Source organism: Ictidomys tridecemlineatus, chromosome 4 (assembly GCF_052094955.1).
Source record: "Ictidomys tridecemlineatus isolate mIctTri1 chromosome 4, mIctTri1.hap1, whole genome shotgun sequence".
Lineage (NCBI taxonomy): Eukaryota > Metazoa > Chordata > Mammalia > Rodentia > Sciuridae > Ictidomys > Ictidomys tridecemlineatus.
In genome coordinates this window covers 81,141,341-81,152,746 of record NC_135480.1, presented here as the reverse complement: position 1 = coordinate 81,152,746, position 11,406 = coordinate 81,141,341, and the positions used below count along the sequence as shown (strand labels likewise).

Genomic DNA, 11,406 nt, shown 5'->3' with positions numbered 1-11,406 from the left:
CCTTCAGAGTTGTCCCAGGTGGAGCAGTGTGGCCAAACTTTCATGCCTCAGCATGGACCATCATTGGATATGGGCTTCCCTGAGAACAGCCATGGCCTTGGGTGAGGCATCTCTCCACAGCTGTAGGAATGGCAGCTGAAACTGTGTCCATGCACACCAGGGGCAATAAAACTTCATCTGAAGGAATAAAAGCCTCCATCTCTCAGTCCTTATCAGATATAAGTCCATGTAAGATCTTCTATAGGCCCAGAAGCCCCCTAGGGCTGCTCCCTGCCAAGTAAATACAGTGAGCTTCCATCTTGTGATCCCACCATCTCAATATTGACTTATTCTCCTCAGTCAGGCATTTCACTCCCATCCTCCTCTGTTCCCAGATTTCCCGAGTTCAGTCTCTCAGCCTGGTTTTACATCTCTTGTAACATTAGGAAAGACAGAATTGCCACCTAGATGAGATAGGATTAAGATATGGGTTTTGTTGCCTTTACTCAGGATCTCAAACATGTATCAACTTTTTATTACTCTTGTCTTCAATTCTAGAGCCTTACTGAAATTCTGTGGGGAGGAGTAAGGATGGCTGTTACTGAGGAGAGGGGGCTTGCTTCTCTGAAATATTTCTTTCTCTATCCAAACTAGCACTTTCAACTTCAAAAATACATTTTGCATTTGTCCACTGTGTGCAATTTCAACACTACCAATAAAGTCTAAGTTAGCATTACTCTCAATGTATTATCTAGATGGTCTAGCTGCTACTCCAGCCCCCACATTTTTCACAAGACTAAGCTGATTATTGAAATTTGGAAATCATATCATGTCAACTGCTGTTTTCACTTCTAATGCCTTCTCCTTTCAAGTTGTGAAAGAATCAAACACTTACCATGAAATACAAGGCCCACATACTCTGGCCCTGCCTCTTCTTCCTTTCTATGCCCCAGACACAAATGAGCTTCCTTTCTATTCCTAAGAAAACACAATCACCCTGCTCTGCATTATGCCTGTTGCACATATTGATTCCTGAAAGTGGAAAATCCTGCTCTGGACCTTAAGGGACTCAAAAATGTCTTCTGCTCTGTGAAGCATTCCGTGACCAAGTGTACCATTTGGGACACTTGCATCCTAGGGAGCATATCCCCAGTGAGAAAAAAGCAATGACATTTCTGTTTTCTCCAGAACAATCCTCTGCATTTGTGCCATACAATTCCCTCTAGGTCACAAAGGCAACACTTACTGCTCCATTAATCCTAGAAACACAAGCTTAGCATGAAAATTATGAGGAATACCCTTTAACGAACTGACTGATCCCTGTGCATGTTTCTGTGATATTCCTGACTGCATTTTCCTACAAGCACACCCCACCTGCTCTGGTTACATTCAGAACCTTGGCGACCTCTGAGAGCACAAGTGGAATGCACTACACTTTCCAGCAATGGAATCCCACATGCGTGAGGGTGTGAAGCTTGGGAAGAGCTTCCTGGCAATGTATAGCCTCCTCTCCACCACACCCAAAAAAGCCACATGGAATCTAGAGAGACTACCAATAAGAATAAGACATGGAGCATACCTATACCCAGGCTGTACTAATGAAGGGAAGAGTAAATGTGTTCCTCCAAAGCCTCAGACCCTCACAATGAGGAAATATGGAAAGAAACTAGAATTATAAACCTGTCACCTAGGATAAAACAGAAGGGACTCACGAGTTCCCTGAAATGTTTATAGATTTTCACGTGTGTAGAGTTGTTAAAGGGGAAGTTCTGTAGCTTTCAACAGACTCTCAATGCCCATCAGGAATGCCAAAGTTCATTTTAAATCTAAAATATTAACCATATGTATAATTTTTTAAATTAAGAATTAATTATATAAAAAGTAATATACTGTAGTTATTTAGTAAGAAATATGGTCAATACATGCATGATTTTAATAAAGAATATAGAACTGAATCTAAAAGATGATAAAAATGGCTTTGAAAAAGGACTTGGAAAGATTTTTGAACATCAGTGCTCATGCAGCACTATTCACGAAAATCAAAAGATGGAAAAAAAACCCCAAATATCCATCAATGGATGAATAGATACACAATATTTTGTGTACATTCAGACTGGGACAGTGTCTAGTGTTGAAGAAGAAGAAAATTCTGATACATGTTACAACATGGATGAGCACATTATACTAAGTGAAACAAACCAGATACAAAACAACACATACTGTATCATTCCAGTTGTTGCAGGTGCCATAATAGTCAAATTAATACATGGATTCTGGCAGTTGGAGCAATGTGTAATAAGAAGTATTGCCTAATGGGTAGAGTACCATTTTGTGGTGAGGAAAGTTTCTGCAGATGGATAGTGGTTGTGATGATTGTATAATTAGAATATTTTTTATAGTCACTAAAATGGTTATAAATTATATGTTACATATACTTAACTACAACAAAAATATTTTGATATTTAATGAAAGAAAGAGTTTCATGGAAGTTCATAACTGCTTTACTTTCATTGTAATGTGTGTTTAAAGAGTTCTTTAGTATTATGAAGAACCTTCTAGACAGTAGACATGATCAAAGCATGATATATTCATTTCAGGAGAGATCACAGTAAAACTCATTAATTTGCACAATTCATATATGTTAATGATTACAATTTGTTTTTTCAAAAATGCCCTTTTTCTAGGGCCAAGGCTGTAACCCATTGGTAAAGTGCTTGCCTCACATGTGTGAGGCACTGGGTTGGATCCTCAGCACCAAATAAAAATAAATAGATATATTTTGTGTCCATCTACAACTAGAAAAAAAAGTACACACACTTCCTCTATATAGCTTCCATCTCATTCTGTTTGTTTGATACTAAGATTCATGACTCCAGTGAGGTTTCTTTGTTTGCATTTTCCTTGGTACAGTTTTGGCAATTATATTTTTTTCTATCTACTTGAAACCCTGTTTAGATATATCTCTTTCATACAATTTTGATATGAAGAATATATTTTAAGGATTCCCCTCTTTATTTTGAGGGTACACATTAGAAATAAAAAATTTATTAATCAGCAATAATGTTACAAAACCTGCCTAGGGTAGAACTACCAGACTCAATTGGTCAAAAGGTTTAGTTTTTTCAGGAGCAGTGGTTGGTGGTAGCCTGGGAAGCAGAGCATGTTACACTTGTTGGGCTCTGAGGTGCTACTGGGTCTCACATTGGCAGTGGCAAGATCCAGGGGAAGGATGATTAAGACAGACACCCTGATGGAATTTGGGGATGAAGTAAAGAAGCTCGCTCAGATTCTCTGCATCATCCATGTTGACCCATGATTGTGGAGGTAGAAGCATATACCATAGAGGAGGAAACAAGGCCATAAGAAACAAGAGGTAGGCATGGCATCTAGACCATGGTAGGGGCCACAGGCACAGCCATGTTCAGGAGTGGTCTGAGAGTCCCTGAGAGATGCTACAACATCCTGTGGCAGCTTATAGGGTGGGGAGATCCACTTCCTAGGCCACAGTGAGCCCTAGTTGTTATAGAGGGAGAAAGCATCAGGCATCCTCAGAAATGTCAATTCTTGAAAGTAACAGGGAACAGGTACTAGAGACAGGCCCGTGCCAGGATTGCTGTATGGCTGAGAACTTCTATGGTTCCTTCCAAGTTTCCTGAGTGGATTTGCCAGTATTTCATTACTATAATGAAATATGTGAGGCAGACTACTTGGCAAACATAGAAATTTACTTTGACTCATGATTTTGGAGAATGAAAGTCCAAACAGGATGATGCAGTCACCTATAAGGGTGTCTACTGGTTGCATCATATGGTAGGGAGAGCATGTATATGTCTCTGTGTATATATGGTCTCTTTCCCTCTCCTTATGATGTCAAGAGGATTCTGTGATGACAGCTGGATCCTAATCTAAACTAATCATATTCTAATGGTCCCACCCTTAAACACTATACACAGATTAACTCTCCATACTCTTAAAACTATTAACATAAGACCCCTTGTTTTAATCGGGTTTTTCATCACTGTGAACAAAAGACCCAGCAAGAACAACTTAGGGAACATTTATTTGGGTCAGGGTTTCATAGTTTCCATGACTGGTCAGCTCCATAGCTCTGGGCCTCAGTGAGGCAGAACATTGCAGTGGAAGAGTGTGGCAGAGAAAAGCAGCTCAGAACACAGTAGCCAGGAAGCAGAGAGAGAAAAATCAATACTCATCAAAAGGCCCCCAGTGATCTACTTTTCTCTAGCCACACCTTATGTGCACACAGTTTTGACCCAGTTAATCCATATCACTGGATGAATTCAATGATGAAGTCATACCTATTGTGATTTAATCATTTCTCTTATGAAAATTATTGCATTTTTTAACACTTGAGCTTTTATTGGATACATCATAGGTAAACAATAACACTCATACAGGACTAATTCTTCTGAATGAGTTCAGGGGGACAATTTATATTTGAACCAAAACACTAGGACAAGGGGTCAAAGACACAGTCACATTTACAATATACTCAGTAGCCAAGATTAAGAGCATCCATTGGTGGCCAAGGCTTCTCCAAAGTCAAAGGTTCAAATCCCTCTAGTGGCAAGAAGATCCTGGAGGCATCCACTGGATCCAGAAACATAGAGGAATAAAAGTGGTCGGAGCCTACAACCTCAGCAGGTGTCATGCAGTTCCCAGTAGCATCCTTATTAACACTTACAGGTGGAATGATGTCAGGAACAGTCAGTGGGACAATTTCAGGGAGATTTAGCGTGATGTTATCCAGAGATTGCAAGCATGGGCCAGGGTGCATTGGTTCGTCAGGATCCAGTGGGGGACCCAAGGGTTGAAGATCAGGGGCACAGCAACATCCAGAAGCCTTGGCAGGAAAATAGGGCCCAGCTCTCACAGATACAGAATCATTCATCAAAGCTCTATCCTCAAGCAAGGGCTGATGCTCAGAACCTGAAGCTGTGTTCCCTGTGGCCACCATTAGGAGTCCTTTGGTCTGTGTCAAGACAGTAGGCTCAGGAGCCTCCAATTCCCAAGAACAAAGAGGACTGACAGTTTTGGTCCTTGACCGGATCCTTCCAGACTTGGAGAAGCAACCTTTAACTGTAGTCCTAGGCTGCATATAACCATTTGGGGATGACATGCTACAGGTCGCAGGACATATTGGGGTGCAGCCACGGCTCCCACAGCCTGTGGCTACAGAACATTTGAGGCATCTTTTTTGCTGCCTGCGGAGGTGTTTCAGGCTAGGCGCCAGTCTCCCAGGAACCTGTTCCTGTTTTGCTGATGCAGTGGGCTTGGTATGGTCCAGAGCTGCTGGGTCTTGCCAGAGTGGGAACTGTCTCAGGCTGGGGGAAGCTTTCCTACATGAAAGGACGTCCCTCCAGGTGGTCATCGCCTGTCTACCAGGCGCTGTAGGCTCAGTGTGGTCCACTACCGCCCTGTCTTGTCCGCATTTCCACAGCTCATAGCGCTCGGGTTGCAGGATGCGCACAAAGGGGTCCATGGAGAAGCTGACCCTGGCCTCCCCACAGCTGCACTGAGATGCCATTTTGCCATAATCAATCCACCTCGGAGTGGCGAAATTGATGGCCTCCGCACAGTTGAAGCCATGGTTGAAGCCAGCATGGTAGCCATAGGGAAATGTCACCATGAACTCACCAGCCTCCTGAGTCATGCGGTTGAAGGGAATGCCATTCTCATGGAGGACTGTGGGCGAGATGAGGGCCACCTTGTGCCTCAGGAAGGCCTCACAACCCTGGGAACTGCCCGGGAAAAGCTCCCTGGCCAGGCGCTCCAGGCGCTGCCCATGTTCAGGGGGCACTGCGTACCACGTTTTGGGCTCCCCAAAGTGCAAGTAGTTGATGCTGTAAAGGTCCATGTCCTCCGTGTGCCAAGCAAAAGTGGTCTTCCACATGCCAAAATACAGGTAGGGCCTGTTGACACCCTCAATGACAACTCCACATTCCTGTTCCAACAGGTCCATAATGGTTCCCAGGTGTCCCAGGTTCCACTCTTTAGTGTTTTCATCAAATAAGGAGCCACTGATGTCAGCACCATAAATTGGTGAGTCATAGAGGCGGCTCTTCCAGTATTTTCTCTCCAGATCTTCAAAATTCAGGTGAAGGGGAGTTCTATACTTTTTGCTGTCTGCCAGGAGGTGATACTCTCTCACTGTCATGGCTTTCTTCTTTTTGTGGTATTGAGTGAACATACCTGCCTTCCCAAAGACCACCTGCTGCAGGGGAGTGGGTATTAACATGTCACTGACATCATCATAGGACTGCCTGGCTCTCCATTCCTTGGGTGGAATTACTTTGGCCAGGCCAGCTCTGTGTGCCCCTTGGGATTCCATGTAGGCTATATAATTGTTGAAATCTGAGAATTCTTCCATGGTTGGGTGGAATGTCATAATGGTGGAACTTCTTGTCTGGGTACCAGAGTGAACAGACTTCATGGTGCAATATTTTCAGCAACAGATTCTAAAACCTTAGATGTATTATAGATTCCTGAGAATGTTTGGGAATTATTTCTTCTCCTTGTCTTCTTCCTCCTTATTTTCTGTCCTTGCTTCTTTACTTCTTCCTTCCTTTATTCTTTTAAGTATGTTTGTTAATCTCTGATGCAGTAACCCAGTCTTGAGCCTCCAATTCAATGACATAACTTCACCAAAGGTACTCTATTCTGATCAGCGGATATTTTATCCAAATAAAATTGAGTATTTTCCAGTGGAGCAGGTACCACAATCCAAGAACTGGCTCAGCCTGCAGCTCAGGGAGTTCCCTTTGTTGGATCTGTAAGGAATGACAATGATCAAATTATACTTATATTGTGTGCAGATACAATTATGTAACAAATGCAACCATTAGAGCATAGCATTGTGGCCCATTCCTGTAATCCCAGAAACTCGGGAGGCTTAGGTAGAAGGATCACAATTTCGAGACCAGCCTCAGCAACTTAGGAAGATGCCTGAGCAACTTAGTGAGACCCTGTCTCAAAATAAAATATCAAAAGGGCTTGGGAATGGAATTCAGTGATAAAGCCCCTCTGGGTTCAATCTCTAGTACCCCCTCCAAAATAAATCCAACAATCATGTAGAAGTATAATGTAACAATGAAATTATTTGGAAAAAAGCGAATCCTCCAATGCTAAACTCATAGCATTTTGTAAGTAGATTCTCTTACTTTCCTTTCTGTAACCTTTTTTAGAATGATTTGGGTTTATGAGGACATGAACATAACCTTGATGCCAAAACCAGAACAAGCCCCACTGAAATCTCATAGGCTCGTTTATCTAATGGCAAATTTACAAAAATATTAAAAAAGAAATAAATGAAATCTGTAATGCAGCTGGGTATTAAAAGAATAATACACCACAAAGGTTTTGTTGTTTTATTTGTTTGATTATTTTAAAATTAACCTTTTAAACTTTGGATACTTAAGACTTTAGAGGGAAACCCCAATTTTTCACTATATAGCTTTGTACAAAACTTGAGTTATGTAAGATTTAAATGAAAATATACAATCAAGGAAAAATAAATAAATAGAAGATGAATCGTACTTCATGGTTTTCAGGATGATTTAAAAATCCAGCAGTGTAATGGAAAGCAGTATGGAGATGCCTCAGAAAACGTGGAAAGGAACCACCATTTGACCCAGCTATCCCACTCCTTGGTCTATACCCACTGGTTGATGTAGTCACATCAAAGTTTATAGCAGCTCAATTCACAATACCTAAGCTGTGGAAGCAACCTAGATGAACTTCAATAGATGAATGGATAAAGAAAATTGGAATCTATCACAATGCAATATTACTCAGCAATAAAGAGGATAAAATTATGGCATTTGTAGGTACATGGATGGAGCTGGAGAGTATCATGCTAAGTGAAATAAGCCAAACTAACAACACAAAGGCCAGAGGTTCTCTGTGATAAGCAGATGCTGATCCATAATTACGAGTAGGGGTAAGGAAGAATGAAGGAAGTTTAAATTAGGCAGAAGGGAGTTCAGGAAGAAAAGGGGTGTGGGGGTGGGAAAAGTGGTGGAATGGACATTATTATCCTATATACATGTATGATTACACTACTCGAATGACTCTACTCCAAGTTCAGCCAGAGGAAGCAGTTTTGTTCCATTTGTATACAATGTGTCAAAATGCATACTACTGTCATGTATAGCTAATTAGAACAAATTTAACAGTAAAAATAAAAAGAAATAGTACATATTTAAAAAAAACTTGTAGTATACCTGTTTACACAAATAGTTGAAAAAAGGATGTTATTTCATGAGAAATATAATTAAAATAACTTAATCTCTAATAATTGCTTGATATAATTATGTAAGTTTTAATTCTTAATTTTTAAAAAGAGGTAGAAATTCCCTTCATGAAGAACACTTTGTAGCAGATTTCAAACAGAAATTAATCAGAAGAGACAAAGAAAGTCCCTATATCTTAGACAAGGGAACAACCCAATAAAAATATAAAACAATAGTAAATATTCATGTCCCAGATGTCAACCCACCCAATTATATGGACAAAAGATATCCCATGATATTAAATCCCACATAGACCCCACATCATAATAGTGAGTGCTTTCAGTATACCTTTATCACCAATAAACAGGACATCAAAAACATAAAATCAATTAAGATATCTCCAACCTAAATAACATTATAAATCTAATGAACATAATGGACATCTATAGAATATTCCACCACAAAACAGCTATAATTTAACTTCTTCTCAGCTGTACATGGAACTTTTTTCAAAACAGCTCATATTCTAGTCCACAAAGTAAATCTTAGCAAATACAAAAAAATCTATATAACCCCACATATCCTATTAGATCATGATGGAATAAAGCTAGAAATGAAGAGCAAGAAAAATAATAAAAACTGCATAAACACAGGGAGATTACACAAAACTTTCAAAGGAAGAAGAGATAGAAGAAAAATGAGGATAGAAATCAAGAAAGTCTCAACAACACATAAAAATAAATAAATAAAATCTACAACAAAAATATTTTATAAAAAATACACAAGAACAGAGATATAAAATATTAAAATCTCTAAGACACGATGAAAGCAGTTCAAGAGGAAAATTTGTAGCATGGAGTGCCTACATTAAAAAATTAGAGAGGGCTACAGATATAGCTCATTGGTAGAGTGCCTGCCTGGCATGCATGAGGCCCTGGGTTTGATCCCTAGTGCCACAAAAAGAAAAAAAAATAAGAGATCTTCCAAATAAATAACCTTATATTCCAGATCAAGGTCTTAGAAAAAGAAGACAAACTAACCTCAAAACCAATAGAAGACAGGATAACTAAGATCAGAGTCAAAATCAATGAAATTGAGTATAAAAAAATGCAGAGGATCAACACAACAAAGAGTTGGTTCTGTGAAAAGATGAGTAAGATGAACAAACCCTTAGCCAAATTAAGTAAAAGAAAGGGTGAGAAGGTGCAAATCAACAAGATCAGAGATGGAAAAGGAGATATTACCACAAACTCTTCTGAAATCCATGTTCTGATTACCAGAACCTATTTTGAAAATTTTTACTCCAATGAACTGGGAAATCTGGAACACATTGACAAATTCCATATGCCACCCAAATTGAATCAGGAAAATGAAGAAAACCAAAACTTACCAATATTAAGCAATAAAATTGAAACAACACTTAGAAGACTACAAAAAAAAAGAAAATAAAAAAGAAAGAAAAGGAGCTGGGGTTGTGGCTCAGTGGTAGAGTACTTGCCTAGCATGTGTGAGGCACTGAGTTTGATTCTCAGCACTGCATATAAATAACTGAATAAAATGAAGTTTCATCAACTTTTTTAATTTAAAAAGAAAGAAAGAAAAGCCTAGGATATGATAGAGTCTCATCTGAGTTCTAGGAGACTCTTTATCAGTCTTTCTCAAATTATTACATGAATATGAAAGGGAGAGAACAATCACAAATTCATTTTATGAAGCCAGTATAACTTTGATACCAAAACCAGAGAAATATGCATCAAGGAAAGAAAAGTACAGACCAATATCCTTGATGAACATAGAGGCAAAAATCCTTACTAAAATATTAGCAAGCTGCATTCAAAAACACATCAAAAAGATAATACACCAAGATCAAGTGGGTTTCATCCCAAGGATGCAAGTTTTGTTCACCATATGCAAATCAATAAATATAATTCACTTCTTAAACATAATTCAGGACAAAAATCACATGATCATTTCAATAGACCCAGAAAAGGCCTTTGATGAAATTCAACAAACATTCATATTAAAAACATTGGAGAATCTTGAGATCCAAGGAATGTACACTCAACGTCATAAAGGCCATTTTTTAAAAAAATATGTTTTAGTTATAAGTGGACCTTTATTTATTTTTTATTTATTTATACACAGTGCTGAGAATCAAATCCAGTGCCTAATACATGCTAGGCAAGCGCTCTACTACTGCCACAACCCCAGCCCAAAGATCTTTATGACAAACCCAAAGCCAACATCATACTAAATGGAAGAAAACCTGAAAGAATTTCCTCTAAAATCAGGAAAGATACAAGGCTGTCCACTCTCACCACTCTTACTCAATACAGCCCTTGAAACATTAATCAGAGCAATCAGGCAAGAAAAAGAAATCAAAGGGAGACAAACAGGAAAAGAAGAAATCAAACAATCTCTGTTTGCTGACCACATGATCTTATATCTACAACACCCAAAATAACTCAACTAGTAGACTCCTATAGCTTATGAATAAATTTAGCAAAGTAGCAGGATACAAACTCAAGACCCACAAAACAATAGGTTTCCTATACTACAACAGTAATCCATAAAAAAGAAGAAAATCATTTCATTCACAATAGTCTCCTCCTCCAAAAAAAAAAAAAAAAAGAAAAGAAACAGAAAACTTGGAAATTAAACTAACTTAAGAACATAAAAGAGTACTACTATGAAAATCATAGACACTGAAGAAAGAAACTAAAGAAGACCTTAGAAGATGGAAAGACATCCCATGGATAGGCAGAATTAAATTGTCCAAATGTCCATACTATCAAAAGCAATATACACATTCTGTGCAATCCCCATCAAAATACTAATGACATTCTTCACAGAATTAGAAAACAACAATTCTTAAATTCATTTGGAAGAATAAGAGACCCAGAACAGCCAAAGCAATACTAAGCAAGAAAAGTGAAGAAGGAGGCACCACAATGCCTGATTTGGAATTTTATGACAGAGATGTAGTAACAAAAACAGCATGGTATTGGTGTGAAAATAGACAGGAAGACCAATGACACAGAATAAAAGACACAGAGACAAATCTATACACTTCGAGCTGTCTGACATTTGACAAAGGTGCTGAAAATATTTTTTGAAAGACAGCCTTTTTAACAAATGGTGCTGGGAAAACTAGAAATGTAGAAAAATTAAACTAGAA

The 11,406-nt window shown here is 38.9% G+C and overlaps 1 protein-coding gene across 1 annotated transcript; it reads right to left on the bottom strand.

Moving 5' to 3' along the window:
- Nucleotides 1–4,489: 4,489 nt before the first annotated feature.
- LOC144376692 (lysine-specific demethylase 4D-like) lies at nt 4,490–6,500 on the bottom strand. Its single transcript, XM_078044953.1, has one exon. It carries the CDS (start codon nt 6,428–6,430, stop codon nt 4,490–4,492), a length of 1,941 nt encoding a protein of 646 aa, XP_077901079.1. The 5' UTR covers nt 6,431–6,500.
- Between the last annotated feature and the right edge of the window lie 4,906 nt (nt 6,501–11,406).